The following is a 15,012-nucleotide window of genomic DNA, read 5'->3' as shown; positions in this document are numbered from 1 at the left end:
ATGATCTCTTTGGCTTCATGTTTTTTTTTTTTCCAAGAGGCAGCCTCACTTTTTCATTGACACGGACCTTTTCTGCCACCCAATATCATCTGTGTCTTTGTGTTAAAAATGTCTCACTGATTTAAGAGTGAGGGCTGGTGAGAGCCTGTATTCACTTACAGCTGAAATGTCTTTATAGTTTGGATAGTATCCAAAGAGTGAGCTGAATTTTCCACCTGTCTCACTTGGATACATAAAATTACCTCATTTATTTAGATACTGTGATCAGCTCTTGCTCATAGAAGAGTATTTTTAACACCATCTTTGTGAAGCTTCTGTCTGTGTGGGGTGAGCACTTCTCTCCACACAAGCTTCTCCAGGGCTTCTATAGAAGAAGACAGGATGGAGGTAGATGATTTACAATGATGTGGATGACCAAAAATGTTCTTCAGATGCTCAGGACATATTTTTCAAATGCTTTCCTACAGCAACCTTGCTACAAATGATTAAGCCCAGAGGATGCCCAGGAAGCACCAGAGGTAAGGTGGACTGTATGATGGTGAGCAAAGCTGCATGGAGGTTAGACCTGGTGTATGAGAAGGTAAAAGCCTTCTGGCCCCAGTGCACCAGTCTCCTTAGAGACTGCAACCCAAACACTGAAAATGACCCTCTTGTACTGCTGTGTTTTTACTAATCTCTAAGTTTAGTCCAGTGATGTTCTCAAGACAGAACTCATAAATGTGAACCTCCTCTACCAGCTCTGTTGCAGTTTTTTTATGTTTTTACAGGGTGAGCTCACTATGGATAATTATGTTTCACATCGCTGTAGAAATAAAGAGCTACCAGAGCTAGCCTATGCATCACCAACATAAAACTGTGTTTGCCACCTATAAATTAACATGAGGCAGAATTATGTAAGCTTGAATTTACAACACTTGAAAATGTACTAAGGCAGATCAGCTGGGCTTGAGGTTAGAATTACAATATGCTGTGCAAACAGTTCCATGGAGCAGAGATGTTGACGGTAACCTCACAGATGAGGATGAAAATTTTCTCTTTGCTTTTCAGCACAGCTCTCAGCACAGTGCTCCCTGTGAAGCTTGGTGGGAGAGCGTTACCTACAGAGCAGTATCAGCATCTAGGGTTAACGAAAGTCTAGAAGACAGGATCTCTGCAGCGAGACGCATACATGTTCATTTCTAAACTGAATCTTGTTCCTTCTGTAAGTGCATACTGGCATCTATACTGGCAGCTAATGCCATGCGTTTCCTTCTTCTATTTTGTGGATTTTATAGAAGCGCGTCTTTTATACAGAAAAAATAATCTGGTGTAATAACTCGACACTGGTATTGGAAACACTAAGTACAAAAAGTCCAATTAATTTATGACTCATTCTCTACCCTCTTCAGGAACAGTGTGTTCCCAAGAAAATGCCATCTGTAGCATTTATCCTGTCCATACAGGGAAGACCAGTCACACTGGGGCTTGGCCTGCTCTACCACACAAAACCCAAGAGATATTATTTTTGTATTAATGAAAGGACAAAAAGGCACAGAGGACCCTACAAAATCATCTTCCTGTTCTTTTGAATACATAAAAATAGGTTGCTTATTTAGCAATTTAGGTAAACAGCTCATTATGAAAAGTCACTGGGGAATAAGCCTTTATGATTTCATTTCTTGATCGTTTCCTGTCTAACTAAATAAACATGAACTCAAGTGACACTGATTCCATTACTTTTGTGCGCAGATTCTTGAATGATTTCTTTCATACTTTTTTGAGTAATTTAATCTTCTCCTTCCTGTCAAAGACAACATATATTAACACACAATGGCTGGGGAGAGCAGTCTCTCAAATATAATAAAATATGTGGAAAATATTTAAGACTGCATCTAGGCAATGATTGAGTCTGATGTTCAAAGAAATGTACGAAAGTTTGGGAGGGTATTCTGTTTTGATAAACTTTGCTTTTACATTACTTTGAAAAGAAAACAGGAGTGACAAGAGCAACATCTTACAATATGATTATAAACTGTCATTAAAATTCTTTGATAAAGTATCTTATGGCATGATTTCAATCCTGATCTCTACAGCACAGCTTTGTATGAGCACACGAGCACACGAGCTGAAGTACCTCTGAAGTACCACCCCTAATTACAGCAGAACCACAGTAACTTGACATAATGTTTGTCCACGACTGCACAGAGAGCATAGCAGACTCTCCCTGTTTCTTAGGGCAGGCTCAGTAATCAGCTGCTGCAGTAAGGTCTAACTGACAGCTGACCACGGCTTTGATTTTTCCCATTCAGGCTTCACCAAACTACTGCTATTCCTCAACTGGCAGCCCAAGAAGCAGAAGGGTGGCATTTTCAAAATGGGCTGTAGACTTACAACATGTAGATATTCTTAGATATATTTTCCTACATCCTGGTTTAGGTCTTCATGCTTTGAAGGATTCTCAGAGATCTTCTCAAAAAACTAAAGCAGCCACCATTCTTTCATCTTACAGATAGATTGTAATCCTACATACACAACCTCCAGAGCCTTCTGCTTATACACTATAGCTTATAAGTTGCTGATTTCTCAATGATTTCTGATAAATCCAGCTATAAGAGCAGAAACAAAGAGAGAGGTACCTCTACAGATCATGCTTGCGTAGCCAGGAGATGTGTCCTATGTACCAACTAGGGTGGCATGAGCTTCTCAGTCTGGGGCCAAGGACAGCAGCTGTGAGGAGGAGCCACAGGGACTAAGACTTGGCTTCTAAGCATGATGAGAAGAATGAAATGCCCTTGGCAGGGGGTTGGAACAAGATTATTTTTAAGGTCCTTTCCATCCCAAACTATTCTGTGATTCTGTGAACCAGTAACAGGTAGAGAAAGCTTGGGCCATTAGCCGCCTGGAAACCATTCTGAAGCTATTCAAAGTGAGAGAGAAGGCTACCCAAATGTTAAGCAGTGACCTTCAGGGAAGTCCTCTGCCATTAAATGGTATGTATGGCTTTAGACCTTCCTCTTTCAATGACTGACTGGGAATCCTGCTTCTCTCTCCAAAAGATGGAAATGGCATCGTTTGTTTGCTTGACCCTGAAAGGCAGAGGAAGTTGGAGACTTTATTTGTTCAACCCCAAGACATGGGAACTCACAGAACATTGTTACTTCCCAAAGAGCTTTTGTTTGTATTTTTCTTCTCAGCCCGTGTGGGTTCTGTTTGCCTTATGGATTTTTCACAGCTTGCCACCAGCCGTGGACATCTGTGAGCGGCTTACACAAGGCTGTCTGTTGAAAGACAATTCTTTGTAACTGCATGCAAATAATCATGATGCTTGGTGGCAGAAATCACTCCAGTCTTGATCAAAAAGCCTTAACACTAGATTTGTTATTGACCTTTTTATTTAGAATATGTATTATTTCATAGCACTTCTGAAGTCTGTTACATCAGTATGACGGTGGTAAGGAAGGCTGAAGGAAGTGGTCGTGATCAGGGGCTGGCCAACACAACAGAGCAACAGAGCACATGGATTTTGCAAAACTCAGCATCTTGTTCACAGTTCATTTCTGCCTCTAGGAGACTATTTCCATGATATGCTTCATGACAAAAAGCAACCCTTAGGAGAACAGGGCTCCTTAAGAAATCAGAAACATACAAGTTACAGAGGGTCAGGCACACAGCTATGTCAAAGGCAGACTGAAGACAAGTCCCACTGTGTGACATTAGACCAAAAACCTACTCAGAATATTTGTAAAAAATTCAAACTGTCATGGCTGCCAATTCCCAGATAATGAGCCTCAGATCTCACCACGGGCTTTTTCATCAGGCCTCTCACTGTTCCGCAGGCACCAACCCTCAAATGAGAGCAGGTGATGGAAGGACTTTTACGTATGGGGAATTGTTCTGCATAGGGACCCTAAGAATAAAACAGGACTGTTTGGTCTTTGTGCTGCTGCTCAGGGCACCAATACTCATGGTGAGTACACATCTGCACAGATGTTTACAGCTGCTCCTACCAAGAGCAAGTGCATGCTGCAAGAGTACCTAACCTAATCCTAGGGAGAAATCTAGTAATTAAAGTGGCTTCTTGGGCTGGATGTTGAATGCTATCGCCTATACTGAAGGACTGTACATTATGTTCTCGCTTCTGTGTGCTGCAAGGAGAGGACTACTGGTAGCATGGTGTGCTGTGGGCATTCTACAGGGACAAAAGGCTTGTGCCTGGGGTAGGGGAGACTGGCTTAGCTGTGCTGTACTCTATAGATTATTTTGATACAAAGATTGATGTTATAACCCATTTTTTACATGTAACTGCATTTTTTACAGCAATTAAGTAAATAGAAGGCTAATGGCAGATGTTTTCACTTAAACTTCAAGAAAGGCACTGCCTATATGTCAATTTGGAACTGGAGTTATGAGCCAACAAGACTTCGAATTACAATAAAAGCAAATTTAGGAATGAAATCTACTGGAGACTTAACTGGTCTCGAGTGCATAGTTAGATTTCTAAAATAATAGCTGCAATCCAGCATAACAAACATGACTTGGTTAAAAACAAAAGCTGGAGTTTAACTGTAAATTGCAGTTGGCTTTCATTCCCATGAGAAACTGAAAGATATTTCTTCCTGGAATAACTTCTCAGTTAAGGCACACCAATGGTGCCTCCAAAACCATACACAGTGCAACCAAGACTACCCAGTTCTGCTTTTTTCTCTCCAGGCTCACCAGCCCTAAGGTCCATCAGGCAGATTTTCTGTGAGTGACACTTTTTTTGTGCACAAACGCTGGGGCTTTGTTGTTGGGCAGAGTAAGGTCAAAATGTGGGCATGGGTGGCTGTGGTGGCAAAATGGAGAATTGTACCCAGGGGCAGCAGCCAGCAGCGGAATGGGAGAAGGCTAAAGGGCTGGGAGGGAACTGGGGGAGGCAGAAATGGAGGAGCTGACAGCAAGTACTGGCTGTCAACTGGCAGGGGGTAGGCAGCCCAGCAAGCTTGGAAAGAGGCTTGGAAGAGGGCGTGGAAGAAGGAAAAGAGGGTAAAAGAGAGAGGATTAACACATACCAATGTGTAACAAGTTATTATACTTAAAAAACTTACACTTTAACGTATTTAACATGTTAGCATATTAAATATATTTAAATATTTAAACCTATTTCTGTGCACCTGTGCATAAGTCCTCAATGAGGTTTTTGCTGGCTTATCCTCATGCTCACATTAGTATGATTCAAAGCCAATTCAGTCTTACCAGAAGCAGCACACAGGAGAAAGCTGCAAGGTAATGGACATTTTTACTCCTTTCCAACATACAGCAACTCAATAGTTTTTATCAAGCTTTTGCCTTGAACATTAGTAATGTACTATTGGTTTGTACAGAATTGTTCTCAAACTTTCATCTTACTGAATGCATACATGCTCACATACCCACACCAGTCTACCACAAACCTTTCCATTGAGATTTGCCATTATCTGCAAAGCACTCGGACTGCCACTATCTAGACTTACCCCCACTCTTCCCTCCAAGAAAAACTCTTCAAAGTATGAATTTGATTCTACTTTGTACACTGGTGAAAACTGCCAGACCAGTCATGCAGAATCATGTCATAAACATCCAGGCAGAGTCATGTAGGACAGTGATTGACAACTCTTTTTGCTTCGTCATCTTTGTCCATACCTGTCCTTTGTCCCTGCAGTGGTGGTGGGAACAGCTCAAGCCAACTATAGGCAGAGTCTGTAGCTAAGCTCAGAAGGCACTCAAATAATCAAAGTGCAGTCAGACAGTTCTGCTGGGAAAAAGACTAACCAAGCAGTTCAAAGGGTTCTCGACTGAACTGTAAGCTGTTTCATGTTTGGAAACAGTGTCATGGGTAAACTTTAGCACACAGACAAAAATCCCAAAGAAGAAAGCAAATGATGAAGTTCCAAAAGAGTTTCAAAGAAAAGGACATTCACTTTCATTCCCTTCATCTCCTCTGCCAGGTTTGTGGCAACAAAAAGGAAGGGCAAGTAGGTGGCAGTGGAAAAGGTTTCTGTTCTTCCACAGAGACCTGGCTAAGGCATAAGAAAAGACAGCAGGGGACAAGTCCTTTCATTGAAAGTTTTGCCAAATCCTCCCAGGGAGACCCATTCTCTTCTAGCAGCCAGCTCTCTGCAGGTGGACAAAAAATTAAGGTGGGCTTCAAAGAACAGCTGGGAGGAAAGCTTTGTTGTCAGCTAGCTTCCAGATGCTTATTCAGGACATGCTCAGTCCCTACGGAGGAGGCAGAATAGGGTGGAGGAGCAATGTTCTGAAAAGAAAGAAAATGGAACCTTCTCCAGGCAGAACTTTTTAGGGAATCGTGTCCTCTAGGTAATCTACTAATAACCAAATTAAAAATCAAGCCAAGTTACCTACTGCCTCTTGTGTTCCTTACAATTTTTTTCCTAATACCTGGCTACGTGTCATAGACAAAGCAGTGTTTGACGGCACTGTTTACTTAATGCTATCCTTGTGTTTCATCTGTTTCAACATCTCTCCCCGAATCCCTGGACATTTTCTTATTTCCTGGATTATGCTGATGTTCTGAAGAAAATTCCCAAAGAACCCAAGTAAATAAAATTTCACAATGTTTCATTATAAATCAAGGATAAGATTTGTCACTGGCTTCTGATGTGTATTTTCCAAAATATATTTACTCCAACAACTGAAACATTACTTCAAGTAAAACAAGACTCAGTAAGATGTTAAGAGGAAATACTTCGCAATTTAGAAACAGCGGTTGTTCTTTAAGTGATAAAGAGACCGTTTGCATGTGATAATTTATGGCTCAGCCAGAAAAGGATTTTTGTAATGGACATGAAAAGGGAGTTTCAGGCAGATAAATGCCAAAAATAATACTGATCCATCTAATAAAAATTCCCCTAAGATAGCTAGCTATAGATTATCACACTGAATTTACTGTACTGCATGGGAAAATGCAATTATCAAAATGTTGAAAACCTAAACTGATTTTACTTTTTTTTCCTTAATTTATGGAAATTTGCATCATAAAATAATGTTTTCAGCATGCCTGAATTTAACAATAACATTTGAGTTTATGATTTGCTTGTACTGTTGAACACACAAGTTTTCTAGAAGCACTATGTGCACAGATATTCAGAAAGTAAAGTTTATACTGTTACAGTGTTCATGATGTGTTTGATGACTGTGACAGTGACCCTGTGCCCCAAATATGTCCTAACTTGGCAGTCCCTCAACACATGAATTAATAATACATTTATACAGGTCACGTCTCTCATGTGGGACTAAAACACATATCAAGAGCATTTCTCTTCGCTGATAAGCCTGTGCCCCTACTGCAAAGCTGTTTTCTCTGCTGTCCTGCAGCACTGTAAGATGATTATTATTAATCCTGACGAAGCTGTGCTGAGAGGTCCCACTCACGCTGAGTGCTGTGTAACAGTGGTAAACAGCTAAGAAAGCTGACGGAAGGCAGTTGGTATCCTAACAAGCTAGTAAGGCCAAGGAATTTGGCCTGCTAAGCAGATGCAGGAGGAACCTGAATGAGAGGATGAGAACGAGAACAGTCTCCACACTAAATGGGTTCTTTGTAGCCACCAAGTTAGAGAAGATAGAACACATTCAAGTAACCTTTAATCAGCCGTGTATAACTCACTGAGACTGTGTATAAATCACTAGCTCCTCGAAGGAGCTAGAATGTGATACCACGAACTGCTGGACAAGTCACGCAGCCATTCATTACAGTCTCAGTGACCAGGCACTGGTGATTTACCAGCACCCCAACTCCAGCAGGGACCCTGGCAACTAAGGCCCAGTAATGACCAGTCTGATGTCTTTTTCAAAGCTGTAACTATAGACATTTAGTCTAAATTTGGTTTCCACATACAAGTCAGTCACATCTCTTTGAAATTTTTTTTCCTATCATTCTCTTTCATATTTTGGACTTACCATTGATGTTTACAGCTGGCAACACTATAGACATCTTTGGTCTTCTGGTCTTGTTATGTGTTGTGGCTGGCAATAACAGGTGGTCCTGGAAAACATAGGAAAAGATGTGTTAAATCTACCCTGGAAGTAGAGCTGGGAAAATTCCTTTCCATTCTATCTCAGAGGCATTCCATATAAAACTATTTATGACAGCTTAGCAAATTCAAATTGTTGAGGAAGTGTTCCAAGAGTCACAGCAGTTGCTCAGGCTGTGTAACCAAGAAGAAATCCCTATCGCATACAGCAGAACATGAAAAAGCCTTGATCATGTGGAAAGAGATGGAAACTACTATTAGGCCCTCATTCAACGGAGTACTTATGTATATGATTAAAGTAATTTAACTTGACTTCAGTGATATTTAAACATGTGGTTACAGGCTTTGCTGAACTGGAGCCTCTACTTGCAGTTCTGTCTGCTTTATAAAATAAATGCCATCTTGCTATATCTATCTCAAGCCCTATCCCACATGCTTTGTGCAGTAGGACTGTATCAGACAGGGTTGTGACAGGGTGTGAATTGTGAGTTTTGCTGACAAAACCTGCCAGGGAAGTTTGATGGCAAAGCTGTGCTTTAGTAGCTTATCTCATCTGTGAGGTGGCTGGGTACTGCTGTACGACAGCAGTGTTAAAACTAGCTACCCTGGGTTTAAGCAATGGAAGCTGCATCTGCAGGAGATGCTCTGGATACGGACCTGAACTGCAAGGAAAAATGCAGCCTTTTTTTTTTTTTTCGGCTGTTGCTGAACTCAAACTGTTCAACTTGCAGCCTGGGGAAATATGGGTCTTCCCTTATCAACAGAAGTAATATAACATAAAGTGCCAGTCCAAGCATATCCTATATTACTGTGCTATGCTGATCTGGATGGACCAAAGAAAGGCTACTAACAATGAGGGAAGCTTCCCACGCCCTTCAAAACTTAGCTTACCTGACAGAAGGTTGCTTCACTGCACCATCTCATTACACAGTGAGAGTTGTGAGGGAAGAATATTTGCTACTTCTTATTAATTAGGAACAAAACAGTGTGTTTATATAATTGACAAACTGAGTTTAAATTTCTAACTCATGCTTTAAGTGAAAAAAACTTCCAATCGCTAACTATCTTTTCCAGGTCCCAAAGAACCTGGAAAGCTTTATTTTCCTAGCCCCTGAGTTTGTCTCTCTCCCAGTCCCAGCAATGCCAAATACACTCCCAGTGTCTCTGAGAAGAACAAGAGCTGGCAGGTGCCACCGTGTCAAACGTGTGGAGACCAGCTCATTAAGAAGTTTTTACAACTATCCAAAACCAGACCCTGACATCTGCCTTTCACTTTTCAAGAGTCAGCATCTCTCTCATGCGGTTAAAAAGCAGAACCAGGTTTGATTCTCTCATCTCATTTTGTGCTTTCCCATTTGTAAAACTCCCATGGTATTTTACAAACCCAGGACTTGGAAACTTCACATGCCGCTTTTCGGCTCCCAGCTTAAGGGCGAAGAATGAGCACACAACTCATGGTTTTCGCCAAGGTTATCTTTTTGGCAGAATGAACTAAGACTTCCTTCAGGACACTGTTGTTAACATCTTAATGTCAGGGTAACTGTAATTTCTCCATTTTAGTATCTAAACACTACATTGTTATGTCTAAGATTCAGGGAACTGAGTTACACAAAAAAATAAGTGTTAAATATACCAAGATGTTCTGTAGATACATTGCAGAAATATCACTCTTTCTTTTTCCCACCAAAAAATCCCCCAGAATAACAAAGAACTGACCATAAGCAGAAAACTTTACTTCAGTGTATGACTGTAATTAAAAACATCTTGGTACCAAAATTATAAAACCACTCTGCTATAATTCTCAGACCACATATGTAATTCCCATTTCATTTTTGAACCACTGACATTAAGACAACACTCAGGCAATGAACTTTACAGAAAAACTGTTCTTGAAATTCAGTGTTCCCAAGAGAACAGTCTAAAGGTAAGATGTCCATTAAAAACGGATTTTGTAACAATGTTCTTGTCATGACTTGATGACTATTTTTAACACTGCTTTAAAAATGCTTATCCTGTTGTGTTCTTTTTTTCTTTTTTCAATACTTCTGAGAGACCATAACATCATAACCCAGCAAAACACAAATACTGCATATATGATGACCTGTGAATCATTACAAATAACTATTATTTTTTGCCAACATATCTGAATATTGGTACACTAATTGATGCTGGCTTAGTTTTGCTTATAACAGCACTTTAATTTACTATATGGATAAATTATATTAAGAACTATCACAAAAACTTTACAGTTGGAGAACCTCTACAGAAAGAAACATCAGTGTCATGACAGAAATTTCTGGATAGCACCGAAATAAGGAAAATTCCTCCAGTTCCTCCTGCACAGTTCCTTTTCTTGGCTGCACCACGGGAGGTTCAGGTTGGATATTTAGAAACAGTTTTTCATGCAGAGCATGGTGTAATCCTGGAATAAGTCAGCAGAGAGCTAGAGGATTTTGGAGGTTTCCAAGACCCAGCTATACAAAGCCATGGCTGCCTGTATCTATTGTCAGCAACAGTTCCACTTCACAGAGGAAGCTAGGCTAGGCACTGCAGAGGTTTTCTCTACCCATTTCTGTGATCCTGTGAGTTTCTTTCTGCAGTCCACAGGACAGAGACAGGCAGTAGCAACTTCTCATAAGAGTCCTATTGTAACTACAGAGACGGTGCAAACACCTCCAACTTGGCCTTTACAAGCTCTGCATCTCCTCCATCATGGTTAAATTAAAAGACTTGGCTCAGACTGACCTTGCACAAGTTGTATTTCCATGACTACAACACAGTCAAACTATTCATTAACAGTGCCAGACAGGTTCAGATTCCACCAAACTGATTTGCTGGAAAACAACACTTTATTCTAAAACCTTACTTTGAAAGTAAAATGCAAAATTCACCTTTTTTTAGATCTATCTCACCTAGAAGCTGGATTTTTTGTTCGCTTTTTTTTTTTTTTAATAACAGAACTTAGCTTTAGTCTCAACTAATTTTAGACTTCTGTGAATGATCATTCAAGAGCTGCAAAGAAGAAACAAGCAGTCCACGACTGTGTGCTCTCTGTCTTCATAATACCGACTTTAACAAAACCAGCAAGTAATTTTCTACTAGATCAGTCAACTGGTGGGCAACTCCAGCAAGTATTTTGCTCCACACCAAGACAGCACTAGAGAAGACAAGAGCTCTAGAGGAGTCTGCTGCTGTTCAGTAACTCATGAAAACAGTCTAGTTCAGACTGGTCAACCAACATCCAAACACCTCAAGCTGTATTTAATGAATCCCACCCTGACAGTCTCTTTCCCTGACTCAGAGAAACAAAAGGAGCATTGTTTTCTAGACCACAGTTACTGACATTCAAAACCAAAGGAATATAAGAAGGAGGACAGACACATAAAATGCCAATATTATAATCTAGTCTAGCCTAGTGAAGTGATCTTTTTTACACAGATCATGGCAGACCCAGCACATCCTGCTCAGCCACACAAAATCCCATTAGTGAAAGAAACTGGTAAGATACCTATTACCTGTGCGCTGCTACTAGCAATCCCTCCACACACAACCTGACAAGATCAACTCACTGGATCTGAAACAAAGTGCATAGGGAATCACTGTTGATGAAGGTGCTCTGTTACCCAACACATGAGAATTAACTTACCATTAGTTTCCAGACTCTGAAATGCCTCCCAAAACTACACAGCAAAGTGGTATGTTAATGTATCAATTCACCTGCTACTCCTCTGTTTTACCAGAGCAGTTTGAACAGTGTGAAAGGGAAGACCCAGAGCATTCTGCTCCCACAGCAGATAGTGAGACAATGAAGTAATTTCCACTTGTATTTGTGTATTCAAATGTAATCTGGAGTTGCCATACAGCTCTTCAGTGTTCCAACACCAACTTTGGACAAGACAGCCATATTAAAAGCCAGTCAGCTCTAAGTCCAAACAGCAACCAGGAACTAATGTGCAAGATGCACACGTCATCTAGAAGGTGGACACTGCCAATCTCTACTACAAAGATCCATCTTTTAAAATCTGGAATTCAGGAAATGCATCCATCTTCCTAATAATCTTTACCTTTTATAAGCAGGAGTGTCCCTCTGACAATCAGTCTTAACTGGCAAAGTTTCATAACTACCCTCATTCTACATTGAAAGCGAAGGTAGCAGCGGATATGCTGCAGAGCATCATAAATATTTTGCCTACTATTTAGCTTCCTACGACAATCTTGAGCCCACAAGTCTTCAAATTGCTCACAACTTTAATTTGAAAGCAATGCATAACTGTTCACATGCAAGATAAATGAGTGTATGAATTAGTGACTAGGAAGAAATTAGACATATAGTAACATTGTTTGAATGCATCTCTGAAATGTAAAAATAGTTTCTCCTAACCTACCCTGTTCTGAAAAATGCTGAATTGTGTCCCAGAGAGATGTGTGATGCTATTACTCATCCCTAAATATAAACACTAGACAAAAAAAATTCTAAAATTAAAGTGCTGCTTGTGATATTAACACATGGTACAAAACTGAAAATGAATAAAAGCAAATCTTGCAAATCAACATCTGGTCCATGAGCATGAATGTAAACCAGAGGCAGAATAAATCACAACTATTACCCAACAACAGATGGCCTTGGCCTGGACCAAGTTTTGCACTTAGATGAGATGATAATTTAAATACACGATACAGACCTGCGACTGCTGGCAGAATGACTGGAAAAATATCAGCCTGGAAAGACAATATTTCAAATGAGACCCTAGCTTCAGCATTCTCATTTTCTTTTGATCATCTCTACAGTTCAGTGATATTGAAGCCAGATGAAATGGACAGATAGATTAACACAGAGATACTAAAAATCCAGCCACAAATGCATTGCCTTAGTTTAGTATTTTGGGATACAGAAACATGTTTTCCTGGGGATAAGATCTGAAGCTGTTACTCGTTAAGCTTCTGATTAATAATCATATGTATTGAGTCCTTGCCACCACAAAACATTGAGGACACTATATTATTAGAACATAATTATCCAGAGCCGTAAACACTTGAAAATTAGGCATCCCTATAGTATTAATTTCATCACAATCTTTTTACTGTGCTAATTCAGTGCCTGCTGATCTGCTTTTGGACTCAACAGTGCACAGAACTGCAATAAAGATTTTAAGGGTTCTACAAAAGATCACTCTTGTCAGGGCTCTAACAGGGATTAAGCTTTGGAGCCTTGTGTATCTCTAACCCTCACGATCAACTGGCAATTGAAATCCTGTTCCACTGGATTTGAATATTCCAAAACTGGCTGATCAGCTTCAGACTATGTGGTTTGGTTTTCAAAGTCCCCTCTAGGTAACTTTTGGGCATCATTTAAAATAAATAATTGTTTCTAACTCTCACAATGAAAAAACATAAACAGAACATCATCACTGCATACCACGAATTTTCATTAAACATCCTTGCAGCACGTACTGGAGGAAAATATTACCAGTGCTATGGGGAACGTTAGAGATGTGCATGCAATTTGAGGGATACCCGACTGGCACAGGAAACAAAGAAATGGATTTCCAAGCCCACCAAGGCTCTGCACTCTCAGCATGAGCTGTCTTTCCTCCTATCCCTGAGGTTACTTATCTGTCAAATCAATTTGCTTAGATCTTTGTTGAGCTGTTGTGCTTAGGGTTTGGATAAGTGTTTTTCAAAATCCTTTTCTAGTATCTTGAGAAAAAGCATTACCTATCAGAAAATAACTAATGTAACTTGATTTAAATGGGCTTTGTTACAGTGTAGTTAGCACATCTGCCTAAGTAAACATTGTTTGTCATGCCTCCGAAGGGCAAGCCATGCCTCTGACTCTTCCCAGTGGTTCAGAGCATGTACCTGGAAAAGTACAGACGTGACCCACTCCTGTAAGACAAACCCTATCTCACTTCTTACAAAGACTTCATCTAGGAGATCCATCTCTGGTTAACTAAGGATAACCTTTTAGAAAACAACTGACATTTGTTACTTTACAGGAATAAAAGCTCCAAGGAGACTGGATTAAAATACCAAAGGAAAACCTCAGTGTGCTGTTCTCATAATTTGCCTTGATGAGGAGATTTGATCTTTACCATTGCCTTGGAAACCACCTATGTGCTAGAATATTGCAACTAACCAAGTTGCCAGAGCAGAGAGGGCAAATAAAGCCAGGCACTTTGGTATGCCAAAGGCTACTGTGTCCAGGCAGCTTCAGAAGACTTCTTACAGTAAATAAACACTGTAGCTGGCATTTTTTCATCTCTGTTTATGACTAAGAGGTCTCACAGGGAGTCATGCCTCAATTTCTTCATGCTGTGATTCTAGGACCAGATTACAACCTCTGCTGATACAGGCTGAGAAGCTTTCCATATCCCACTGAAGTGCTGGCAGCTTCCCAAAGCTGCTGGGGGTCCATTTTTCTTTAACAGCACTACTTTTGGTAGTGTTCAACATGTCCTGACATCTTAAAAACTTATCTATTAACTATCTGACCACATCTAGTGATCTCAAGATGAGGCAGATTGAAAGCAGGTGTTTTTTTGACCATAAAACATTGTTCATCAAATTTATGTATTGTTTTTCAAACCTATCTTTCTGAACATCTTCAGGGATTTCAGGTCAGCAAGATCACACTGGACCTTCTTTAGAGGTATGTTTTCAGCCATGCAGAGTGTGAAACAAAAGCGTGATTTTACAGGCCCAAAAAGCTGCATGCAACTTCAGAGACTGCCCTGTACAGTCCTCTGAGAAGCTGGACTTTCTAAAACCCTGGACTGACAGAGCTAATGAATCAGCGTGTCTTTCACAAACCACAGATTTTACACTTTTTAGAAAATTTCAAAATAATTGTTTCAGGCTGTCTGGCTGTTGCCAGAGCTGTGATGTTTCTATCCTCATCTCCTACACAGGCCACCGGACCTGCACTGAGCAGTTCTGCAGCCTTTGGCTTGTGACTCCTGACCGGGAAACGGTACCTCTGATGCCAGAATTTCATTAAGACTGCTAGGGCTGAACTTCAGCAGCC

At 40.4% G+C, this 15,012-nt stretch overlaps 1 protein-coding gene across 3 annotated transcripts in view; it reads right to left on the bottom strand.

Annotated features, from left to right (window-relative positions):
- Nucleotides 1-15,012, bottom strand: part of ATF6 (activating transcription factor 6) — a 74,372-nt gene that overhangs the window by 9,931 nt on the left and 49,429 nt on the right. For 2 of the 3 annotated variants that reach the window (XM_061451777.1, XM_061451778.1), the window contains exon 15: nucleotides 7,915-7,999. In XM_061451777.1, coding sequence (XP_061307761.1) covers nucleotides 7,915-7,999 — 85 coding nt within the window. Of the gene's footprint in view, nucleotides 1-5,114; nucleotides 6,254-7,914; nucleotides 8,000-15,012 lie in introns of those variants that run through there. The other variant, XM_061451779.1, reaches the window with a different exon arrangement.

The sequence above is a fragment of the Pezoporus flaviventris genome, unplaced genomic scaffold (assembly GCF_033815535.1).
Source record: "Pezoporus flaviventris isolate CSIRO_AGI_PZ_B2104156 unplaced genomic scaffold, CSIRO_AGI_Pfla_v1 ptg000013l, whole genome shotgun sequence".
NCBI classification, from domain to species: domain Eukaryota; kingdom Metazoa; phylum Chordata; class Aves; order Psittaciformes; family Psittacidae; genus Pezoporus; species Pezoporus flaviventris.
Note: the sequence above shows the minus strand (reverse complement) of the source record. Positions and strands in the feature narration are given on the sequence as shown.